Source organism: Rhinoraja longicauda, chromosome 6 (assembly GCF_053455715.1).
Source record: "Rhinoraja longicauda isolate Sanriku21f chromosome 6, sRhiLon1.1, whole genome shotgun sequence".
Lineage (NCBI taxonomy): Eukaryota > Metazoa > Chordata > Chondrichthyes > Rajiformes > Arhynchobatidae > Rhinoraja > Rhinoraja longicauda.
This window is the reverse complement of record NC_135958.1, coordinates 40577146-40600510: the sequence shown is the minus strand read 5'-3', so window position 1 is coordinate 40600510 and position 23365 is coordinate 40577146. Positions and strand designations below refer to the sequence as shown.

The 23365-nt window shown below is 43.9% G+C and overlaps 1 protein-coding gene and 1 pseudogene across 4 annotated transcripts in view; both read right to left on the bottom strand.

Moving 5' to 3' along the window:
• tcf25 (TCF25 ribosome quality control complex subunit) overlaps positions 1 to 23365 on the bottom strand; it is a 60490-nt gene that overhangs the window by 27713 nt on the left and 9412 nt on the right. For all 4 annotated transcript variants that reach the window (XM_078400861.1, XM_078400858.1, XM_078400860.1 and 1 more), the window contains 10 exons: positions 22554 to 22628; positions 21801 to 21919; positions 20975 to 21040; positions 20285 to 20367; positions 18152 to 18282; positions 17333 to 17432; positions 15335 to 15428; positions 11418 to 11510; positions 10498 to 10603; positions 8173 to 8332 (listed from right to left, as the gene is read on the bottom strand). In XM_078400861.1, the coding sequence (XP_078256987.1) occupies positions 8173 to 8332; positions 10498 to 10603; positions 11418 to 11510; positions 15335 to 15428; positions 17333 to 17432; positions 18152 to 18282; positions 20285 to 20367; positions 20975 to 21040; positions 21801 to 21919; positions 22554 to 22628 (1027 nt within the window). The remainder of the gene's footprint in view (positions 1 to 8172; positions 8333 to 10497; positions 10604 to 11417; positions 11511 to 15334; positions 15429 to 17332; positions 17433 to 18151; positions 18283 to 20284; positions 20368 to 20974; positions 21041 to 21800; positions 21920 to 22553; positions 22629 to 23365) is intronic.
• On the bottom strand, positions 143 to 243 carry LOC144594978 (U2 spliceosomal RNA; annotated as a pseudogene).

Sequence of the window (23365 nt, the reverse complement as noted above, 5' to 3'; positions counted from 1 at the left end):
CCAATTAACCTTCAAACCTGTACATACGGGAGGAAACCAGAGCACCCGGAGAAAGCCCACGCGGTCACAGGGAGAACGTACAAACTCTGTACAGACAGCGCCCGTAGTTAGGATCGAACCCGGAGATCTGACGCTGTCAGGCAGCAATTCTACCACTGCACCGCGCCAAAAGGGATGCGTCAGATATTAAACTGATAAGAACAGATACTAAACATGATCTTAGCTAAAAGGCCAAAAAGCAAGAATCTGCACACAATATATTAGGTGCAGTCTTACCAGGGTCCTATACAGGGTCCTATACAGGACCCTGTTATTACAGATCTCTTTATAACCTATTTCAGTTATAGCAGACAAAATCTGTTGTAACCAAGGCGTCTGTTTGTATCGGGAACAAAGGACATAGTTTGTTGTTTCACGGACTGACCGCGAGGTGATTGGTGTGAACCTTGTCAGTCTGTGTTTACTGTTCCTATTTATTGTCTGTCTGGTTTAGTGTACGTTTATTGGATGTTTTTCCAATATTGTACATATTTACCCCCCTCACGGTTGTAGCAGACAACTGGCAATAACGGACACCATTCCCCCCCATCACCACTATGGTGCTTTATAACGAGTGTTATCTGTATTGCTGAAATAAGATTTCTTTTCTCATACTCAAATCCACTTGCAATAGAAGGTCAAGAGACCATTTGTCTTTCTAATTACTCTCTATACCCGTTAACTTTCAAGTAATTCATCGGCTAGGACTCGCAAGGTCCCTCTGAACACCGACCCCATTGACAACGAAACTTTCCCTCAAGAATGACCAGCTGATCATCACATTCTAATTTACAATTGCAGGGGGGCATGGATACAGACCTGTCCTTGGGACCAGCCTGCATCCACAACTCCAAAACAGCCTCTTCTCTCCCACATCCCCCATTCACAGCCCCCTCTACCCTTCACACTGCCTCCGGAACGCAGCGAACATCATCGGCGATCATTGCAAGTTGAGAACGATTGTCTTTCTCTAGTGTATTTATTTCACACAATGCTGGAGTAACTCAGCGGGTCAGGCAGCATCTCAGGAGAGAAGGAATGGGTGACATTTCGGGTCGAGACCCTTCTTCAGACGTTCCCCAGCCCCGCACGGCCCGATATTCCTACTTATCCTTGGACCATGACCCCACCGACAAACACCAGACCTTAATCATCAGCACCATCACGGACCTCACCATTTCCGGGGGATCTACCCTCCAATGCCTCGAAACTTATCGTTCCCCAGCCCCGCACGGCCCGATATGCTGCCGACGTCCCTTCTCCAGTGGGTCCTTTCTGTAGGCCTTGAGATGGGCTGAGGAGGCCGATCCTCAACCACAGACTCTACAGAGATGTGCAGCTGGTCTGTGCCTCCATAGATACCCCTGTGTGACATCTTTTAGGTCTAGGTTTATTATTGTCACATGTACTGAGGTACAGTGAAAAGCTTTGTTTTGCATCCTATCCAAACAGATCCATATATAAATACAATCAAGGCAAACTAAAGTACAATAGGTAGAGCAAAGCGGAAGATAAAGAGTGCAGAACATAATTCTCAGCATTGGACGCACCAGTTCCATAGGCATAGTGCAATGTTCACATTGGGGTAGAAATGAATCAGACAGTACCCAAGCTTATTGAAGGACTTGTTCAGAAGCCCGATAACAGGGTGGATGAAACTGTTCCTGAGTTTGGTGGTATGCGCTTTCAAGCATTTGTACTTCTGCTTGACAGGAGCAGAAAGAAAGGGTGGATGGGGTGAGACAAGTCTTTGATTACGTTGGCTGCTTTTCCAAGGCAGCCTGTAGTGTAGATGGCGTCAATGGTGGCAGCTTGGTCTGTCTGATAGACTGGGCCACATCGACAACTCTCTGCAATTTCTGACATAGTGGGAAGAGCTGTTTCCAAAACAAGCTGAGAAGCAACTTACTTTCTATGGTGCATCTGTAGAAGATTTTAAGAGATATTGGAGACGTGCTGAATTTCCTCAGTGTCCTTAGGAAGTAGAGGCATTGGAGTGCCTTCTTGGCTGTCACTTCAACATGGTTAGTTCAAGATAGGTCATTATTAATATTAATGCCAAGGAATTTGAAACTCTCAGCCATTCCCACTTTGAAACCAGTGTTGCTGATTGGGGCACATATTCCACCGTGCTTCCTGAAGCCCATAACTTGCTCATTCACCGTGCTGACGTTGAAGGAGAGGTTATTGTCCCCTATCCCTCCAAACCTGTCCTATCCATTTACCCATCTAATTTATTGTCCTGATACCGTGTTACGAAGTTCTCTATTCATCGACTACAGCGCTGCTTTCAATAGTCCAGAATTTGAATCCAGAACCAGGGGCCATGGTCTAAGAATAAAGGGGAGGCCATTTAAAACTGAGGTGAGAAGAAACTTTTTCACCCAGATGGTTGTGAATTTGTGGAATTCTCTGCCACAGAATGCAGTCGAGGCCAATTCACTGGATGGATTTAAAAGAGAGTTAGATAGAGCTCTAGAGGGCTAGCGGAATCAAGGGATATGGGGAGAAGGCAGGCACAGATTACTGATTGTGGATGATCAGCCATGATCACAATGAATGGCGGTGCTGGCTCGAAGGGCCAAATGGCCTCCTCCTGCACCTATTTTCAATGTTTCTATGTTTCTACCATTGCCCTTACTAAGCTCATCTCCAAACACGTGGAACTTGGAGTCAGGATTCTTCTCTGCAACTGGATCCTCGACTTCGTGGACCACAAACCACATTCAGTGAGGATAGGTACCTGCCTTATAATCCTCAGCACTGGTGCCCGGCAAAGATGCCTTCACCACCCTTTGCTCCTTATACACTCACGACAGTGTAGCCAAATACCAATCCAAAGCAATCTACAAGTCTGCAGATGACCGACTGTAGTGGTCCGGATATCGAATAAAGACGAGACAGAGTGCAGGAAGGAGATTGAGAACCTTGTGACTTGGTGCAAAGACAACAACCTCTCCCTCAATGTCAGCAAGACAAAGGAAATAGTCATTGTCATCAGGAAGTGAAGCAGCACACACACATCCCAGCCAACATTGATGTTGCCAAAGTGGAGATGGTCAGAAGCTTCAATAAATATCACCAGAAAATTGTTTGGGATCAGCATCATCGAAGCTATGGACCTTCGATTAAAAAAAGAGGCCCACTGGAAATTGGAGGAACAGCACCTCATATTTCGCCTGGGCAGCTTGCAGCCCAGTGGTATGAACATTGAATTCTCCAACTTTAGATTGTTCCTCTGTCCCTCTCTTCCCCTCCCCCTTCCCAGTTCTCCCTCTATCTTCCTGTCTCCACCTATATCCTTCCTTTGTCCCGCCCCCCTGACATCAGTCTGAAGAAGGGTCTCGACCCGAAATGTCACCCATTCCTTCTCTCCTGAGATGCTGCCTGACCTGCTGTTACTCCTGCATTTTGTGAATAAATACCTTCGAAAAACTGTTGCTACACCAATGCCTCCAATTTCTTCGAGTGCATAGGAAGTTCAGCACGTCTCCAACAACTCTCACCAACTCCTACAGACGTGTCGTACAAAGCATCTTGTTGGGATGCATCGCAGCCTGGTTTGGGAACAACTCCATGGAAGACTGCAAGAAATTGCAGAGAGTTGTGGATGCAGCCCAGACACAAACCACCACACAAACGAGCTTCCCTTCCATTGATCCCATCTACCCTTCACGTTGCCTCGACAAGGCCGCCAGCATAATTAAGGACCAGTCTTAAACAGTCACTCACTCTTCTCCCCTCCAAGCAGGTAAGGGATACAGACTTTTGAAAACACACACCTCCAGATTCAGGAAATGTTTCTTCCCAGCTGTTATCGGGCAACTGAACGCTCCTCTCATCAGCTAGAGTGTGGCCTTGACCTTCCATCTACCCCAATGGAGACCTTTGAACATTTCTTTAATCGGACTTTATCAGATTTCAATGTTGTATCTTTGCACTTAATATCTTTTGCACGGTGGATGGCCAGATTGTCTGAGAGTATAATTTCTTTGACTGGATAAGCTAACAAAAGTCACTGCACCTTAGTACATGTGACAATAATAACAACCTAGATTAAACTATCTCCTTCAGGTACTCCATCTTGTCATTTTGACATGGGGAGAATGAGCAAAGACAGCCACAAATTGCCTGAAACACAGATCCAGGTCCTACGGCATTGACTCCACACTGGTGGAGACATCTCAGCTGTTGTAGTGCATCACCTGCTAGCCAACCATAATCCCACACCTGTTTCACTGTTGAGGCCTTCTTCTTAGGCCGCAATTTTTCAGGAGCCTCCCCCTCCATCTGCCCGCCATGTCAGGAGCATCGTTCCAGATGATGTAGCTCTCAAGATTTTTGACCTGTGCAAGCTTCTCCACCACAAAGTGGCGCCCCTCAGAGAACAACAGAAAGGACCATTCCCACCCCAATTATTCTCTCTTATCTCCTCTCATGTCGGGCTGAAGCACATGCCAACAGGTTCAAGGACAGGTTTTCCCCTGCTGTTATCATACTCTTGAACAGGCCTTTCATATGCTAGAGATGTATTCCCAATCTTTTGCATTAAAAAAAAAATCTACGCTTTCTCTGTAACTCTAACACTGTACCCTGACCTGCGTAATAGGTGATGTGCTAAACTCGTACTGACATAAACAATTCCTGACATAAACAGTCTGAAGAAGGGTCTCGACCCGAAACGTCACCCATTGCTCCCACACCGTCTCTGCATCACAGCTCCCACGTGGTCTCCGCGTCGAATAGTACGTTTACATGTGCGCAGTGGCACTTCAGTTTCCAACTTAAGTAACATCTGACTTAGGCAAGAGTCCGCGATTCCACGCCACTTAGGTCGCTAAGGGAACCTACTTTTATCTTATGTAGACACAAAATGTTGGAGTAATTCAGCGGGTCAGGCAGCATCTCGGGAGAGAAGGCGATGTTTCGTTTCTGAAGGGTCTCGACCCGAAACGTCACCCATTCCTTCTCACCCAAGATGCTGCCTGACCCGCTGAGTTACTCCAGCATTTTGTGTCTACCTTCGATTTAAACCAGCATCTGCAGTTTCTTTTCCTACTACTCTTATAACCATATAACAACTACAGCACGGAAACAGGCCCGTTCGGCCCTACCAGTCCACGCCGACCACTCTCCCTGACCTAGTCTCATCTACCTGCTCTCAGACCATAACCCTCTAATCCCCTCTTATCCATATACCTATCCAATTTACTCTTAAATAATAAAATCGAGCCCGCCTCCACCACTTCCACCGGAAGCCCATTCCATACAGCCACCACCCTCTGAGTAAAGAAGTTACCCCTCATGTTACCCCTAAACTTTTGTCCCTCAATTCTGAAGCTATGTCCCCTTGTTGGAATTTTCCCCACCCTCAGATAGTCTCCTTGCTGCTGACATTTTTTAATAAATATCTTACTTGCTTAGGTCATTTCAAGGCCTGTTTTAACCCCCTTAACTTTTCTTAAGAATTAGCAATGTGAAAACTTGAAAGTTTAGTCAATTCAGATGGTACTGACATGATTACGAACATAGGCAAAGTCCCACAAAGTCTCCAGCTTTCTCTCCAGTTAGGCAGACAGAAATAGGCAAAGATATTTGCTTCAGACCCACCTTCACCGTTACAAAATGCCTTCTATACACATTGATATTGAAGGTACTAACGTATTAAACTGTAGTACATAGCTTTCCTACAGCACTATAAGAATACAGTTAAAAGGACTGTCTGGAACTGGAGAGCACATTCCAAAATTATTTCCCTTTTACAAATGCTGAGCCGGAAGAAATGGGGGAGATATTAAACAATTTCTTTTCTTCGGTATTCACCGAGGAGAAGGATATTGAATTATGTGAGGTAAGCGAAACAAGTAGAGTAGTGATGGAAATTATGAGGATTAAAGAAGAGGAGGTACGGACACTTTTGAAAAATATAAAAGTGGATAAGTCTCCAGGTCCTGATAGGATATTCCCTAGGACATTGAGGGAAGTTAGTGCAGAAATAGCAGGGGCTATGACGGAAATATTTCAAACGTCATTAGAAACGGGGATGGTGCTGGAAGATTGGCGCATTGCGCATGTTGTGCCTTTGTATAAAAAGGGTTCTAAAAGTAAACCTAGCAATTATAGACCTGTTAGTTTGACGTCTGTGGTGGGAAAATTAATGGAAAAGATACTTAGGGACAATATATATAATTATATGGATAAACAAGGCCTGATTAGAAACAGTCAACATGGATTTGTGCCTGGAAGGTCATGTTTGACTAATCTTCTTGAATTTTTTGAAGAGGTTACCAGGGAAATTGATAAGGGCAAGGCTGTGGATGTTGTCTATATGGACTTCAGTAAGGCATTTGACAAGGTTCCACATGGAAGGTTGATTAAGAAGGTTAAATCGTTGGGTATTAATAGTGAGGTTGCAAGATGGATTCAACAATGGCTGAATGGGAGATACCAGAGGGTAATGGTTGACAACTGTATGTCAGGTTGGAGGCCAGTGTCTAGTGGAGTACCCCAAGGATCTGTGTTGGGTCCACTGTTGTTTGTCATTTACATTAATGATCTGGATGATGGTGTGGCAAATTGGATTAGTAAATATGCAGATGATACTAAGATAGGTGGTGTAGTTAATAATGAAGTAGAGTTTCAAAGTCTACAGAGAGACTTGGGCCTTTTGGAAGGGTGGGCTGAAAGATGGCAGATGGAGTTTAATGCTGATAAGTGTGAGGTGCTGCATTTTGGTAGGACAAATCAAAATAGGACGTACAGGGTAAATGGTAGGGAATTGAGGAATGCAGTGGAACAGAGGGATCTGGGAATAACTGTGCATTGTTCCCTGAAGGTGGAATCTCATGTGGATAGGGTGGTGAAGAAGGCGTTTGGTATGCTTGCCTTTATAAATCAGAGCATCGAATATAGAAGTTGGGATGTAATGTTAAAATTGTACAGGGCATTGGTGAGGCCGAATCTGGAGTATGGTGTGCAGTTCTGGTCGCCAAATTATAGGAAGGATGTCGACAAAATGGAGAGGGTACAGAGGAGATTTACTAGAATGTTGCCTGGGTTTCAGCACTTAAGCTACAGAGAGAGGGTTGGGTCTTTATTCTTTGGAGCGTAGAAGGTTGAGGGGGGACTTGATAGAGGTTTTTAAAATTTTAAGAGGGACGGACAGAGTTGACGTGGGTAGGCTTTTCCCCTTGAGAGTGGGGAAGATTCCAACAAGGGGACATAACTTTAGAATTGAGGGACAAAAGTTTAGGGGTAACATGAGGGGTAACTTCTTTACTCAGAGGGTGGTGGCTGTATGGAATGGGCTTCCGGTGGAAGTGGTGGAGGCAGGCTCGATTTTATTATTTAAGAGTAAATTGGATAGGTATATGGATGGGAGGGGATTGGAGGGTTATGGTCTGAGAGTAGGTAGATGAGACTAGGTCAGAGAGAGTGGTCGGCGTGGACTGGTAGGGCCGAACGGGCCTGTTTCCGTGCTGTAGTTGTTATATGGTTATATGGTTATTAAATGAGTAATTTGACACTGTGTCTGCCTACATGAACAAATCATAAAGCATAAAAGAATTGTAAGATAATTCCCATCAATTAAGTAAAACTCACTCTCATCCTCCCTTCATCTGAGCATGTAATCATGGGTACTTTCCCTCCAAATGTTTTGGCTCACCACATAACATGTTTTGAAAACTAACGTGTGTAATACAGGTGCTCCCGAGCTTATGATGCTTCGACTTGCGATAGTTCGACTTTGCGATGGTGCAAACGGCAACGGCCTGTTGCGAGCCGCTGCTCGCTTCCGGCCACGTGATCGCGTGTATTACAATGCATTTCGACTTACAATACGTTCGGTTTCCGATGGGTTTCTCGGAACGGAACCCCATCGGAAGCCGAGGAGCATCTGTATCTGTATAATTCATCACGTCTTACAGACACAGACGAGATAAAGGAATTGGGCCCCTGACACAAGCTGAACGGTCAAACACATGCCTGGCCCTGCGTGTTACACAAGTCGCAAATACATCAAAATGGCCGCCGAGAACATTGGCTCTGAGCATTTTTAAAGAAAACAAATCTTTAACAAATCGCTATTCAAATTCTCTGTTGAACTACAAAGTTAAATGCTTGGCTACTTACCACTTGGAAACAGGATAAGAGCGTTTTGTATGAGACTGTCAGCTCGTTCTATATTTTGGGTGCGCTCAATGTCTGATAGATTTTCTTGTTGACTAAGGTAGTAATAGGCCAGTGGAACAGAGAACGCAAAATTAGGAAGCTGAGACAGATTCAAGTGGAACTGTGAGACAGCAGAAAAAGAAAGACATTATTGATAAGATTGAGATGATCAACGGTCATACCAATACATGATAGAACAAAAGAGCTTTGAATCGGTTGCTAGGTATTTCTACAAAATATGACTCCTAAAAAGTTAACTCATCAATAATCACAGAATATTGTAATAAATATGTTTCATACATTCATTCATAAATATGTTTCAAACATTCACATGGTAAAAGGAGAGGTTACTTGGTAAAAAGGAAAATGTTACTTTTACGTGGCTTTTTGCCCTCACTGCTAAACCATTCAATTTTACTCAGGACAATGCTTAACTACAACTCTACTCAAGGTCTTCCAATATCTGACCAATACATGCAAGTACAACAGAACAAAGTGTTAGGAAAGAACTGCAGATGCTGGTTTAAATCGAAGGTAGACACAAAATGCTGGAGTAACTCAGCGGGTCAGGCAGTATCTCGGGAGAGAAGGAATGGGTGACGTTTTGGGTCGAGACCCTTCTTCAGACTGAAGTCACAGCGGCGAGGTGAGGGCAGCGGTGAGGCGAGAACAGCGGCGAGGTGAGGGTAGCAGCGAGGTGAGCACAGTGGTGCAGTGAGCACAGCGGTGAGGTGAGGGCAGCGGCGAGGTGAGCACAGTGGTGCAGTGAGCACAGCGGCGAAGCGAGGGCAGCGGCAAGGTGAGGGCAGCGGTGAGGCGAGGACAGCGGCGAGGCGAGGCGAGCACAGCGGCGAGGTGAGGGCAGCGGCGAGGTGAGGGCAGCGGCGAGGTGAGCACAGTGGTGCGGTGAGCACAGCTGCGAAGCGAGGGCAGCGGCGAGGTGAGGGCAGCGGTGAGGCGAGGTGAGGGCAGCGGTGAGGCCAGGACAGCAGCGAGGCGAGGCGAGCACAGTGGCGAGGTGAGGGCAGCGGTGAGGTGAGGGCAGCGGCGAGGTGAGCGCAGTGGTGCGGTGAGCAAAGCGGCGAAGCGAGGGCAGCGGCGAGGTGAGGCGAGGCGAGGTGAGCACAGTGGTGCGGTGAGGGCAGCGGCGAGGTGAGGTGAGCACAGCGGCGCGGTGAGCACAGTGGTGCGGTGAGCACAGCGGTGCGGTGAGCACAGCGGCGAGGTGAGGGCAGCGGTGAGGTGAGGTGAGCACAGCGGCGCGGTGAGGTGAGCACAGCGGCGCGGTGAGGTGAGCACAGCGGCGCGGTGAGCACAGCGGTGAGGTGAGGGCAGCGGCGCGGTGAGGTGAGGGCAGCGGCGCGGTGAGCACAGTGGCGCGGTGAGCACAGCAGTGAGGTGAGGGCAGCGCCGCGGTGAGCACAGCGGTGAGGTGAGGGCAGCGGCGCGGTTAGCACAGTGGTGCGGTGAGCACAGCGGTGAGATGAGGGCAGCCGCGCCGTGAGCACAGTGGTGCAGTGAGCATAGCGGTGAGGTGAGGGCAGCCGCGCGGTGAGCACAGCGGTGAGGTGAGGGAAGTGGCGCGGTGAGCACAGCGGCGCGGTGAGGGCAGCGGCGAGGTGAGGACAGCGGCGAGGCCAGGACAGCGGCGAGGCCAGGACAGCGGCATGTATTTTGCAGAAAAATGTGAGGTGAAATCAGAATGGCAGAAATGCAATAAGAAAGCGGAAACTTTGGGACAAATTGGGAAGGGTTGGGAGGTCTGAATGTACAAGCCAGTTAATTAAACTGCAATATGTGACTTGTATAAGTGACAATATTAGTCTGATGAGATTATACTGGTGCAAAATTATGTTACAGTACACAATTTGCTCTGGTCAGCACACTTCTGCTCTGCTTCCAAATGGAGCAAGAGTTCCTCAAAGCATTTTTTTTTCCTGAGCAGAGATGGGATGAAACAGTTGGGAGTGGAAACGAAGTTAGGTATTACTTCCAATTTTCAATGTACCAGTGAGTGAAAAGTTACGTTGGGTGAAGACCAGAATAAAATTTGTCTATAATGCTCCAAGCATTCAAGACACTGTCAACGGTCACATCCAGGCAGCCGACCACAAGGCTGCAGCCACCCATTGGCGCAGTTAATGTCTTCATTGACAAATGGGATGCAATGAAATAAAAATTAAAGCACTGACATTTTGCCAAAACACTCCAATTTCATAAGCTGGTTTTATTTATAATATAATATCAAAAACGCTACCAGCAAACAAACAAAGGGCAATGCCTCACCTTCCATTCTTCATAAAGCCGAATCAGGAAAGAATACTCTCGTGCTCTCAAAGCCATGAAATCAATCATCAATAGAGCACATAATGGCTCTCTCTCAGGGTCCAGACTATGGAAACAGGGATTATGAATTGGATTGGATTCTGATTTAGTCATACATTTATTAAGACATATTTTCTGATAATGCCTCATAAGCACACAGTTAATATTTTCAGATATCTTACTTGTTCATTTCGATCACTGCAGTTTGATTAATGTGAAAGTGGAACCTAATTTGCCTCCCACTTTTCTTGCCACCAAACTACGATTGAGTACATAGAAACATAGAAAATAGGTGCAGGAGTAGGCCATTCGGCCCTTCGAGCCTGCACCGCCATTCAATATGATCATGGCTGATCATCCAACTCAGTATCCTGTACCTGCCTTCTCTCCATACCCCCTGATCCCTTTAGCCACAAGGGCCACATCCAACTCCCTCTTAAATATAGCAAATGAACTGGCCTCAACTATCTTCTGTGGCAGAGAATTCCACAGATTCACCACTCTCTGTGCGAAAAAAAACTTTCTCATCTCGGTCCTAAAAAACTTCCCCCTTATCCTTAAACTGTGACCCCTTGTTCTGGACTTCCCCAACATCGGGAACAATCTTCCTGCATCTAGCCTGTCCAACCCCTTAAGAATTTTGTAAGTTTCTATAAGATCCCCAATTTTGTAAGTTTCTATACGATCCCCAATTTTGTAAGTTTCTATAAGATCCCCAAGTACAATTAGAGCAAACTTATAATTCCATGCAAATTTGTTTTTGCTCTAACACAGAATGAAACTTGTTTGGTTATCATTTCCCTCAAATGATATTTCATTCTCAAAAGGATGATACAGTTATTAGTGAGTGTACATAACATTAAGTGGCTTCTGAATCTTACCTGCGGATGAGCTTACAAAACTCTAGTGCTGTGCGTGGACAGCCCCTTTTCTCGAGGAACACCATATGCCTGTAGAGTGCGAGGAAGAATGACCTGTGCACGGGTAAAGGAGGGAGAATCGGAATCAGACTGGAAGTCCCAGAGTAACCTTGAGAAGTAAAGTGCAAAGCAGCCATGCAATTCTTCAATATGGAGGTGATCACATCGCGAGCACAAGAACACCAAATTGGAAGAAGTGCATGCAAATTGCCGCTTCGTCTGGAGGGACTATCACCTTAATTTTCCATCTCCCACTCTCCTGCATTAGTCCAAAAATGCCCAGTGCAAAAGACAACACTTTCTTTTCCATCTGGTGTTTTGCAGCCCTCAGGACATGATGCTGAATTTAATTTTGGGCAACCACTTTCTTTCCTCCTTCTTTCTCAATTCTATACCCTTGATAGCTTTGCTCTGCATCGTGTCAGACATTCCCGGTTTTGTTTACCCATCCCCTACTCACTGAAAATTAACAAGCTGGGCTTCTCCCTTTTCCCGTTCTCTACCCACTGACACTGCTTAACCTGCTGGGTGCTTCCAGCATCGTTGCCTTTGTTTCGAATTTCTAGCGCCTGCAATCTATTTTTCCTATGAGAAAAAAATCCGTGTGTTCCCATAACCATTGGACCTCTAGTTATTGGAGTTGAAGAGAAGGAGAGGTTTTGAGGAAAATTGACAGGAGAAAGGAATTGATAGATGATATTTTCACTTCTGGAAGGGCAAAGAATTAGGGATAGTTTTAGAATAAAGAATTACCCATTTAATATTAAAAGATGAGGAGGAATTCTCTCAGGGGAACTGAGACTCTGTGGGATTCTATATGGCCAAAAAGCTGCAGGCATTGATTACATACAGTGTAGAGATCAACAGAGTAAAGATGCTGCTTTACATCACCAAACACCTAGGTTTCCATCCTGACTACCGTTGCTGACTGTACAGAGTTTGTACATTCTCCCTGTGACTGTGTGGGTTTTCTCCAGGTGTTCCAGTTTCCTCCCACATTCCAAAGACATACAGGTTTGTCGGTTAATTGAACTCTGTAAAATTGTAAATTGTCCAATGTGCGTAGGATAGTGCTAGTGATGGGGTGATTGCTGGTCCGAAGGACCTGTATCCATGCTGTATCTCTAAAGTCTCCTGCACCTATTGTCTATTGTCTACCTGTGCTGCCACTTCAGGGATCTCTGAATTAAATTACCATGGTTCCTTTGCTCCTCAATACCACCTTGGGCCCTATCATTCAAGGTATATGCCCTCGCCTTTTAGATTCCTCCAAAATGCATCACCTAACACTTGGGGGCCAAGTCAGGATTAGATTTCATCCACCATAGTTCTGCCCAATTTAGTAGCTGAGCAACATCATTCCGAAGTCTGAATATGCTCCCACCATCAGCAACTTCAATTTCTGTGACATCTGTAAACTTACTAATCATACCTCCTACAATTACTTTTAATTTGTGAATGTATATAACAACCCGCAAGAGTCCCAACACTAATCTCTGTAGTGCACTGCCAAAAGCAACCTTCCACCATCATGTTTTGTCTATCACAAAGGTCATTTTGGATCCAATTTGCCTTGGATTCATGGGCTCTAACCCTTTTGACTAGCCTTCCACATGGGGACCTTGTTAAAAGTTTTATTGCCAACAAACCTGTAATGATTATTCCTGTCTTTCCAATCCTGACCCTCAAATGTTTTTCAATAATTTCTCTACCTGGCCAATAACAACCTGACCATTCCCTGCTACCCTTCTTGAATAAAAGGTACCACATTTGCTGTTCTCCAGTCATCTAGCTCCTAACCCATGACCAGCAGAGATTTAACTATCTCTGTCAGGGGCCTACCACCACAATGACAGACGCTGGAATCTGCAGGCTCTTGTGCCCACCAATCTTCCATCCTGGGATACATCTCACTGGGTCCTGGGGAATTATTAGTTTGATCTCAAACTGAAACATCTCCAGAGATGCTGCCCGACCCTCCAAGTTACTCCCGCACTTTGTCTTTTTTTTGCAAACCAGCATTTGCAGTTCATTGTTTCTACATTTATCCATCTTTATGCCTGCTAAGTGATTTAATACCCTTTCCATGGCAATATTCCAAACTTAGTATCCATATAAAATGTCCGGTGGCCTCCATTAATATTATCTGCCAGCAGTATTTCATGGCCCCTCCTGATACACTCCTCTCTTCGCCACACTCCTGAATGGCCTCCCTCTGTTTTCAATGCTTCATACTATACGTTCCCTTTTTATAGGAGCAGGGAGGTTCTGCTGCAGTTGTACAGGGCCTTGGTGAGACTGCACCTGGAGTATTGTGTACAGTTTGGTCTCCTAATCTGAGGAAAGACATTCTAGCCTTAGATGGAGTACAGAGAAGGTTCACCAGATTGATCCCTGGGATGGCAGGACTTTCATATGAAGAAAGACTGGATAGACTAGGCTTGTACTCGCTGGAATTTAGAAGACTGAGGGGGGATCTTATTGAAACATATAAAATTCTTAAGGGGTTGGAGAGGCTAGATGCGGGAAGATTGTTCCCGATGTTGGGGAAGTCCAGAACCAGGGGTCACAGCTTAAGGATAAGGGGGAAGTCTTTTAGGACCGAGATGAGAAAACATTTCTTCACACAGAGAGTGGTGAGTCTGTGGAATTCTCTGCCACAGAAGGTAGTTGAGGCCAGTTCATTGGCTCCTCCAATGGCACACTCCCACCTGCATCCTCCGCTCTGCTGCTGCCAATCTCCTATCCCCCCCCATCCGGACCAAACTCAGATCCTGGGGGGACAGGGCTTTCTCCATCGCTGCTCCCACCCTATGGAACTCACTACCCCAAACCGTCAGAGACTCCTCCTCACTCACCACATTCAAAACATCACTGAAGTCTCACCTGTTCAGTACTGCCTTCAACCACTGAAGGTCACCTCACCTTCTGTCTCCTTTCTCTGTTTGTTTACTTATTTATCTATTTATTCACTTCCCTATGTTCTTTAAATCCCTGTAAAGCGTCTTTGAGTGTATGAAAAGCGCTATATAAATGTAATGCATTATTATTATTATTATTATTATATTTAAGAGGGAGTTAGATGTGGCCCTTAAGGCTAAAAGGATTAGGGGATATGGAGAGAAGGCAGGTACAGGTTACTGAGCTGGATGATCAGCCATGATCATATTGAATGGCGGTGCAGGCTCGAAGGGCCGAATGGCCTACTCCTGCACCTATTTTCTATGTTTCTACTCCTTTATCAAACTGTCAATCCTCATATTTTGGTAAACATAGGATATTGGGTGTTAAAATTAGTTAATAAGATGGCCAATTGTCAGCAAAACATTAAACATCCTCTGATAGTACTGCAACTGAAGGTACGTGTCAAAAGAATGGGACCCAAGTAGATCAATATTTGTTCAAGTTAAAATTATAGAGTCAACAGCATGGAAACAGGCCCTTTGGCCCAACTTGCCCACACCGGCCAATATGCCCAGCTACATTAATCCCACCTGCCTGCATTTGGCCCATACCACTCTAAACCTGTCCTATCCATGTACCTGTCTAACTGTTTCTTAAATGTTGCAATAGTCCCTGCCTCAACTACCTCCTCTGGCAGCTTGTTCTATACCGTACATCCACCATCCTATGTGTGAAAAAGTTACCCCTCAGATTCCTATTAAATCTTTTCCCCTTCACCTTAAACCTATGTCGTCTGGTCCTCGATTCACCTACTCTGGTCAAGAGACTCTGTGCATCTACCCGATCTATTTCTCTAATGATTTTATACACAGAATTAAGTTAAGAAATTAGTTCGCAATGAAACCACAGTAAAATAGCAGCTTTAGAGTAAAGAATAGCCATCCAATTAGAAGTTAAAAATAATGTGTACATACCTGTTTTCTGGTCGTCGGTAATCCAGCCGGCTCTTCCCACTTGTCAGGCTAAACGCTGGGTGAAATGCGCTTTCAAAACAATAAATTGCCTTTTCTAAATGAAGGAAAGAGATAATGGAAATGGCTTGATAAAAGCATCCTAACTTTTCAAATATGTTACTAAAGTCAATTTAGTTACAACCTCATTATAAAGAATCACTACACTTTTCTGCCAGTGTAATCTAAAGAAATATGATCAAGTCGTCAAGCTTATGAAGATTCTGCTGAGGCAAATAATGAGAAATTGTCGAGTTGGGTATTGTCAAATGCACAAGTACCGAGGCAGTGAATGACACAGATTTACAACTCTGACTGAAAAAGTTTTTCCTCATCTCCATTCTAAATGGCCTACCCCTTATTCTTAAACTGTGGCCCCTGGTTCTGGACTCCCCCAACATTGGGAACATGTTTCCTGCCTCTAATGTGTCCAACCGCTTAATAATCCCTTAATAGTCACTTCACTGATTCAAAGTTGTTAAGTTCTTAAATTCTGTAGAATCTTGACTGCAGGTCAGATCCAAGGGCTCGGCCACGTTATTTCATAAATCAAAGGAGCAGAATTAGGCAAGTTGGCCCATCGAGTCTAATCCGCCATTCAGTCATGGCTAATCCACATTTCTCTCTCAACCCCATTCTCCCGCCTTCTCCCTGTAACCTTTGACACCCTTTCTAATCAATAACTACACAATCTCCACTTTAAAAATACCCAAAGACTTGGCCTCCACAGCCATCTGTGATAATGAATTCCACAGATTCACCACCCTTTAGCTAAAGAAATACCTCCTCATCTCCTTTGTGAAGGCACATTCCTTTATTCGGAGGCTGTGCCCTCTGGTCCTAGACTCCCCCACTAGTGGAAACATCCTCTCCACATCCTCTCTATCCCGGCCTTTCATTATTCGGTAAGTTTCAAAGAGGCCCCACCTCAATCTTCTAAACTCCAGTGAGTACCGGACGAGAGTCATCAAATGCTGATCACATGTTAACCCAAATGAACCCCGGGATCATTCTCTTAAACCTCTGAACCCTCTTCAACACCAGCACGTCCTTCCTCAGATATGGGGCCCAAACTGCTCACAATACTCCAAATGCAGTCCATGTGCTTTATAAAGCTTCAGCATTACATCCCTGCCTTTATATTCTAGTCATCAAAATGAATGCTCACATTGCATTTGGTTTCCTTATTTCTGATTCAATTTGCAAATTAAACCTTTGGGAATTCTGCACCTGCACTCCCAAGTGCCTTTGCACATCCGATTTCTGAATCCTTTCCCCATTTAGAAAATATCCTTTATTCCTACAAAGTGCATGACTGCACACTTTGCTGCACTGTTTTCTATCGGCCACATCGTCACCCACTCTCCCAACTTGTCCAGGTCCTTCTGCAGACTCCCTACTTCCTCTACACGACCTGCCCCTCCACCTATCTTCCTATCACCCACAAACTTTGCCACAAAACCATCAATTCCATCACCCAAACCATTAATATACAACGTGAAAAGTAGCGGACCCAGCGCCAACCCTTGCGGAACACCACTAGTCACCGGAAGCCAACTAGGAAAAGTCCCCTTAATCCAACTCTTTGTCCTTCTGCCATTCAGCCAATCTAGTATCATCCCTTTGACACCATGAGCTCTCGTCTTCTTTAGCAGCCTCACTTGTGGCACTTTATCAGAGGCCTTCTGAAAATGCAAGTGAATAACATCCACTGACTCTCCTTTGTCTGTCCTGCCAGTTACTCACGCAAAGAATTCCAACAGATTTGCTAAACAAGATCTCCCCTTCACGAAACATGCTAACTCCGGCCCATTTTATCATGTGCTTCTAAGTGCTTGGAAATCTCATCCTTAATAACGTACTGTAAATTTGTGAGAGAAAAGCATGCTGATTGATCTCAAACTGAATGGTTCACTGGACGTGCATTCTTGACTTTGTTTAGAATTGCGGCGTGCTTCTTACCAATGAGGTCACGTGCCATTTCCTGATCCTCTTGCATGCGACATATATCGCTCAGTTGCAATAACGAGTCGATATGGTGTGGGTTGACATGGAGCAGAGCCTGGAGGCATAGGACGATAGATTAGGTCATCAGATCTATTGATCGATGCGAGCAAGTATTTTTTTTATTCCCCTGTATAAGATGCAGCGGCATGTTTATGATAACTCGGGTTGAGTGGTGCTATCAGCTTTTGTGCATTTATACAAATGTGTCATGTGTAGCAAGCAAACACTGCAATACCAACAAGGATACAAGACATAGGAGAAGAATAGAGGTCACCAAGGATCTCAGTCATTTTAAAATTTCCTAGACCTCGCTCTACAAAACCAATCTGACTTAACATAAAATGGTGTTGCGGTTTCGAACAATATTTTTGGAAGTCTGCAAAATCAGCTTTGCCCTCTCCTCTTTCCTGCTCCCCCCCCCCCCCCCCACCCCCCACCACCGCCACCACCCCCGCTAAAAAAATGGAATTGATAAGATGCAACAGCTAACTTCCCACGACTGCATGCATGGCAGTGGCAATTTTCAACAGTGGGACATAAGCTTTGTGTAACAATCTATTGACAAAATACTCTTGTTCAACCTCCTTTAAGAATAAGTGGATAAACAATATCGCTTACATAAGGTATTCTTTTCAACAATAGTGACTTACAAAAGCACGAGTAAATCTTTTCAAAATTACAGATGCCAATTACAATCTATTTTTTCCATTCTTATATTAATCAAGCAATTTAATTGGCATGTAATTAATCTTTACTGGTCAGTTCATGGCCCACCAAAATGTTATTTGGATCCATTGAATTGACTGCATCCAAGAACTTGAATTGAGCCTGTTGATAATCACGGCTGTGTTCAAAGGTGAAATGCTGGGCTCCTCCCTTTGTCTCCAGCAGTTGCATAGAAATCCCTGTAAGTTGCAAAGCAAAGGTTGAATTTTAACTTGAGGCCAACGGTAATACAGGAGCTCCCCGGCTTACGATGCTTCGACTTGCGATATTTCGACTTTGCGATGGTGCAAACGGCAGCCACCCGTGGCGAGCCGCCGCTCGCTTCCGGCCACGTGATCACGTGTATTTAAATGCATTTCGACTTACGATATTTTCGGTTTCCGATGGGTTTCTCGGAACGGAACCCCATCGTAAGTTGAGGAGCACCTGTACTGATGCAATGTAAAATATTGTGCTTTCGTGGGTTCTTATTAAAAGAAACCTTTAGTATAAGTGATGGGGTTTAAGAAGAGGGAAAGGGTTAACAAATCTTGATGAAATAGGCAGGTCTTGCGGGTGCAGTTAAACTATCAGTCCTGCTTTCCTTATTTAACAAAAGTGACAGAAACGTTACAATTTCAGCATAAACAGGCCATGACATGGGAATTCTGAGGATGCTGTCAACATTTTTACACAACCGCAGTGTGTGGGCAACAGTCTGTTCGAACTTCTACCATCGGGCAGACGATACAAGGCCTTCTACGCCCGCACCTCCAGACTCAGGAACAGCTTCATCCCCAGGGCCATAGCTGCTATGATCCGGTCCTGCTGAGCCGGATGGTCACATCGCACAGTGAACAGGTACAGATCTACTTGCACTTTATTATGTTTTAAAACTGTTACAATTTGTTTCATTGGGTTGTTTAAATTAATACTGACTAGCTAATTAAATTATTGCATCGTATGGAAGGCGCATTCCCAATCTTGTTGTACCCCTGTACAATGACAATAAAGATATTGTATTGTATTGTAATGTAATCAAGACAATCCGACAAAGAAACAAGAAATGATACTGACTCCATATTAGTGATGGAGATTACCCACCTCCAGATTTTGCTCTAGTTCTCAGGACCAGCTTTGAGATTTTCTCCATTAAGAAGTTACTGGCAGAATGCTTGTTAATTTAAAAAGATGTTCCCAGAAACTTTATCAGGGTTTATTATATGTTTTAATAATGTTAGGAATTTATTTAATGTTATCTTCTCGTGTTTTTAAGCATTTCTAAAATGAACTTGCAACAGCTTACTTGCCATAACTGCAAGGAGATATTTTGAGTTGTGGAATGTGAGCTTTGTGAAACAATCTATTTACAAAATACTCTTATTCAACCTCCTTTTAAGAATGAGTGGATAAATAAACAATATAGTCCAGATAAAGTAGATTGTAAAATTCTGGTTAAATTAAGGTCATAAGGTCTTAAGAGATAGGAGTAGAATTAGGCCATTTGGCCATCAAGTCTACTCCGCCAGTCAATCATGGCTGGTCTATCTCTCCCTCCTAACCCCATTCTCCTGCCTTCTCCCCATAAGCTCTGACACCCGTACCAATCAAGAATCTATCCATCTCTGCCTTAAAAATATCCACTGACTTGGCCTCCACAGCCTTCCGTGGCAAAGAATTCCACAAATTCACCACCCTCTGACTAAAGAAATGTCTCCTCATCTCCTTCCTAAAAGAACGTCCTTTAATTCTGAGGCTATGACCTCTAATCCGAGATTCTCCCACTAGTGGAAACATCCTTTCCACATCCAAAATTCAAGCAGTCAGGGCAAAGCTGGGTTTTTCTGATTTTGTTGGCGGGTCTCAATCACCACGATTTTATTTTTCTGCCCAGCAAAGTGCTGTATCAGAAAAACCTCCCATTGCTTTTCTAGTTCATATCGGGAGGTGCAATAGAGGCACGTATATACATTTTACCTCAAGGTCAGCAGCAGATGCTGTCGACCACAAAATCATGGTTAATATGTTTTTGAAAATGCATTGGATATATACCCCATGGTTTCTATTGTTGCGCGACGCATAAAACAAAAAAACAACTTGAAGTTTAAACATACCCAGCTGAATAAGCTCGAACTAATGCTGCATTATGCTGATATTTATGCGCTTTTGTGAATAAAAGAGTTATTGGGCATCTATACTTGCCTGTTTTAGTGTATCTTGGCCATCCATCTTTTGGCGTTATGAGCCACGTGCTCCTGTGCATTTGGCGATGACGCTGCCTTAATCTGATGTGAAAAGTTTAAAAGCTCAAGTGAAAAAAATAAGTACAGTTCATAACAACTCTTTGAACAAACAACACGGTATTAAAGATAACTGAGACATACACAAAAGCTGGAGTAACTCAGCGGGTTAGACAGCATCTCTGGTCATCTTGTTGAGTCTCATTATCTGTACTCGTTTTCAACTAGCCCACAGCTAACAAAGGCCTGTTTCCTTTATCATCGTTACTTTTTTACACATCTTTCATTCATTTGTTCTATATCTCTCGATATCACCATCGATGTCTCTCGTTTCCCTTTCCCCAGACTCTCAGTCTGAAGAAGGGTCTCGACTGGAAACGTCACCTATCCGAGATGCTGTCTCGCCCGCTGAGTTACTCCAGCATTTTGTGCCTGTCTTCAGTTTACACCAGCATCTGCAAATCCTTCCTACAAATACAAGATAACTAACGCAGAACTCAAAGCTTTTTAATTCATCTTAAAAATTCTAAACAAATTTACATGGATGACAAGTTGAAAAAGTAAGATTATATCTCACTCAGTCTCAATGAACAAAGGGCGAAAACAATGACCATCAGTTAAGTGACAAGACGTGTCGAATCTACAAGCTAACCTTTGTTCCCCAAGCACTGCTCGGGCCCCAAAATATCTCTTCAGTTCAGTCTCTGGATTCAGATTCCTGCAAAGAAAAAAAACTTGATGAAATAATAGCGAAAATGCAAAGTTAGAAATATTCATTATTCTAGAGTGCTGAAAATGCTTTGGTGTTATTTATTTATAAAATGTGTTTCAGAGACATTGCAATATAGAAATATATTATAAATATAATTGGGATTATTAAAAATAATCTACTCGAGTACAAGATGAGGGATAAATATTGGATATTTGACCAAGGATAATTGCCCTGGTCTTCGCCAAACAATGAGATGTTATCTTTTACATCATTGCAAGTATAAAGCTCTCCCAATACTATATGACTGTGTTAACTTAGATATTGCGCTCATCATTCTCAAATGAGACTTGAATCGATAATATCACAAAATGTTGGAGTAACTCAGCGGGTCAGGCAGCATCTCAGGAGAGAAGGAATGGGTGACGTTTCGGGTCGAGTCTGAAGAAGAGTCTCGACCCTAAACGTCACCCATTCCTTCTCTGCTGAGATGCTGCCTGACCCGCTGAGTTACTCCAGCATTTTGTGATACCTTCGATTTACACCAGCATCTGCAGTTATTTTCCTACACACTTGAATCGAAAATATAATTCGACAGACAGCCAAACTCAAATCACGATGTTTACCCAAATTTAATAATCTGACCTTCAGTAGTAATTATTAAGAGGCATGGTAAGACTACGATTGATGCTTGCTATCTATCAAGATGCTAGAAGGTGAAATTCGAAGTTAAAGCTCCCATATGATGACACATGGTTTCATTTCTTACCGATGTTCAACATACAACAATGGTCTTGTTTCCGCACCGCGACTGTGACTTTGGTGATGAAAATCATTGGGCCCCTGAATTTCCTGCAGAATGCTATCAATGTCATCAGCAACACGTTCCTGAGAAACAAACCAAACAGTTGTACATGTATATTCTGGACAATATACAACACACGATGCCTCAGAAAAGCCACCAGCATCCACAAAGACTCTTCACACCCCTGCAACAGTCTGTTCGATCTCCTTCCATCGGGCAGACGATACAAGGCCTTCTACGCCCGCACCTCCAGACTAAGGAACAGCTTCATCCCCAGGGCCATAGCTGCCATGAACCGGTCCTGCTGAGCCGGATGGTCACATCGCACAGTGATCCGGCACAGACCTACTTGCTCTTTATTCTGTTTTAAAACTGTTACAATTTGTTTCGTTGCGTTGTTTAAATTAATAATTAATACTGACTAGCTAATTAAATTATTGCATCGTATGGGAGGCGCATTCCCAATCTCGTTGTACCCCTGTACAATGACAATAAAGATGTATTGTATTGTATTGTATTGTATAAAACTTAACTTATTGCTAAGAGTGAACAGAAAGGAGGACTATTCGGGGCTGACACCTAGTCGAAGATAGCCAGCTTCTAACTGGATTACTTTTGACATATTAAGAAAACATACTATCTGTTTGATGATGCACTTCATAAATATGTACAGGAATGGATTACTTATAGTAACAGAATTGCAATGCTGGTGATCACCTGGGCATCTGCAGGAGTACTGTTCCGGGTTTTCTTTTTCTTTTTCTTCCTTTTGGGTTTATTACTGGAATTAGTCTAGGAACCAAAACAAGATAAATATTTGTTGAAAAATATCCAATGAAACTGATCCATCTTTTAAAAAGAATGAAGAATTTGGCCATTTAAACAGCAAAAGTGACGGGCGGAGACATCATTTGGCAAATTCACGTGGTCTGGGTGCAGTAATACCACCACTTTGTATTAGTCATTTTCTCCCATCCCGAAATGGAATTTACAAGTAGTTATAAGGAAATATAATTTATTTGGTTTTAGAGGTACTTCCCAAATGAGAATTGCGGGATCAAAAACCTGGTTGGGATAAATGCCTTGCAGGATATCGGGTTGTCGGAAGAGAATGTTGGAGGGCAGGAGGAATCACAGAGGGGGAGCAGTGAGAGAGCATGTTGCTAGACTCTCGCCAAAGAAAGGAGGACAAATTCTTCAAAGTAGACATACCTTGAGGAGAATACCTTGCAGGATATCAGAATCATGTACTCGTTATACACAAAGCATTCGCCAGCTGCAATTAAATTTGCAACGATGGGAACGGAGAGGTAGTCGATTATTGTGAGACGTAAAGTGTCGATGCAAGAAAATTAAGGTGTATACAAGGTACTGCAGACATTGATTTACAAAAAGAGAGATGTCATCCAGGGAACGCTTGCAGCTTTTCCAGGTGAGTCAGAGGTTCACATGCACCTCCTCTGAATGTATTCAGAGCTCCATTTTTGGCCTCCTTTATATTGGCGAGACCAAACATAGATTCAGTAGCC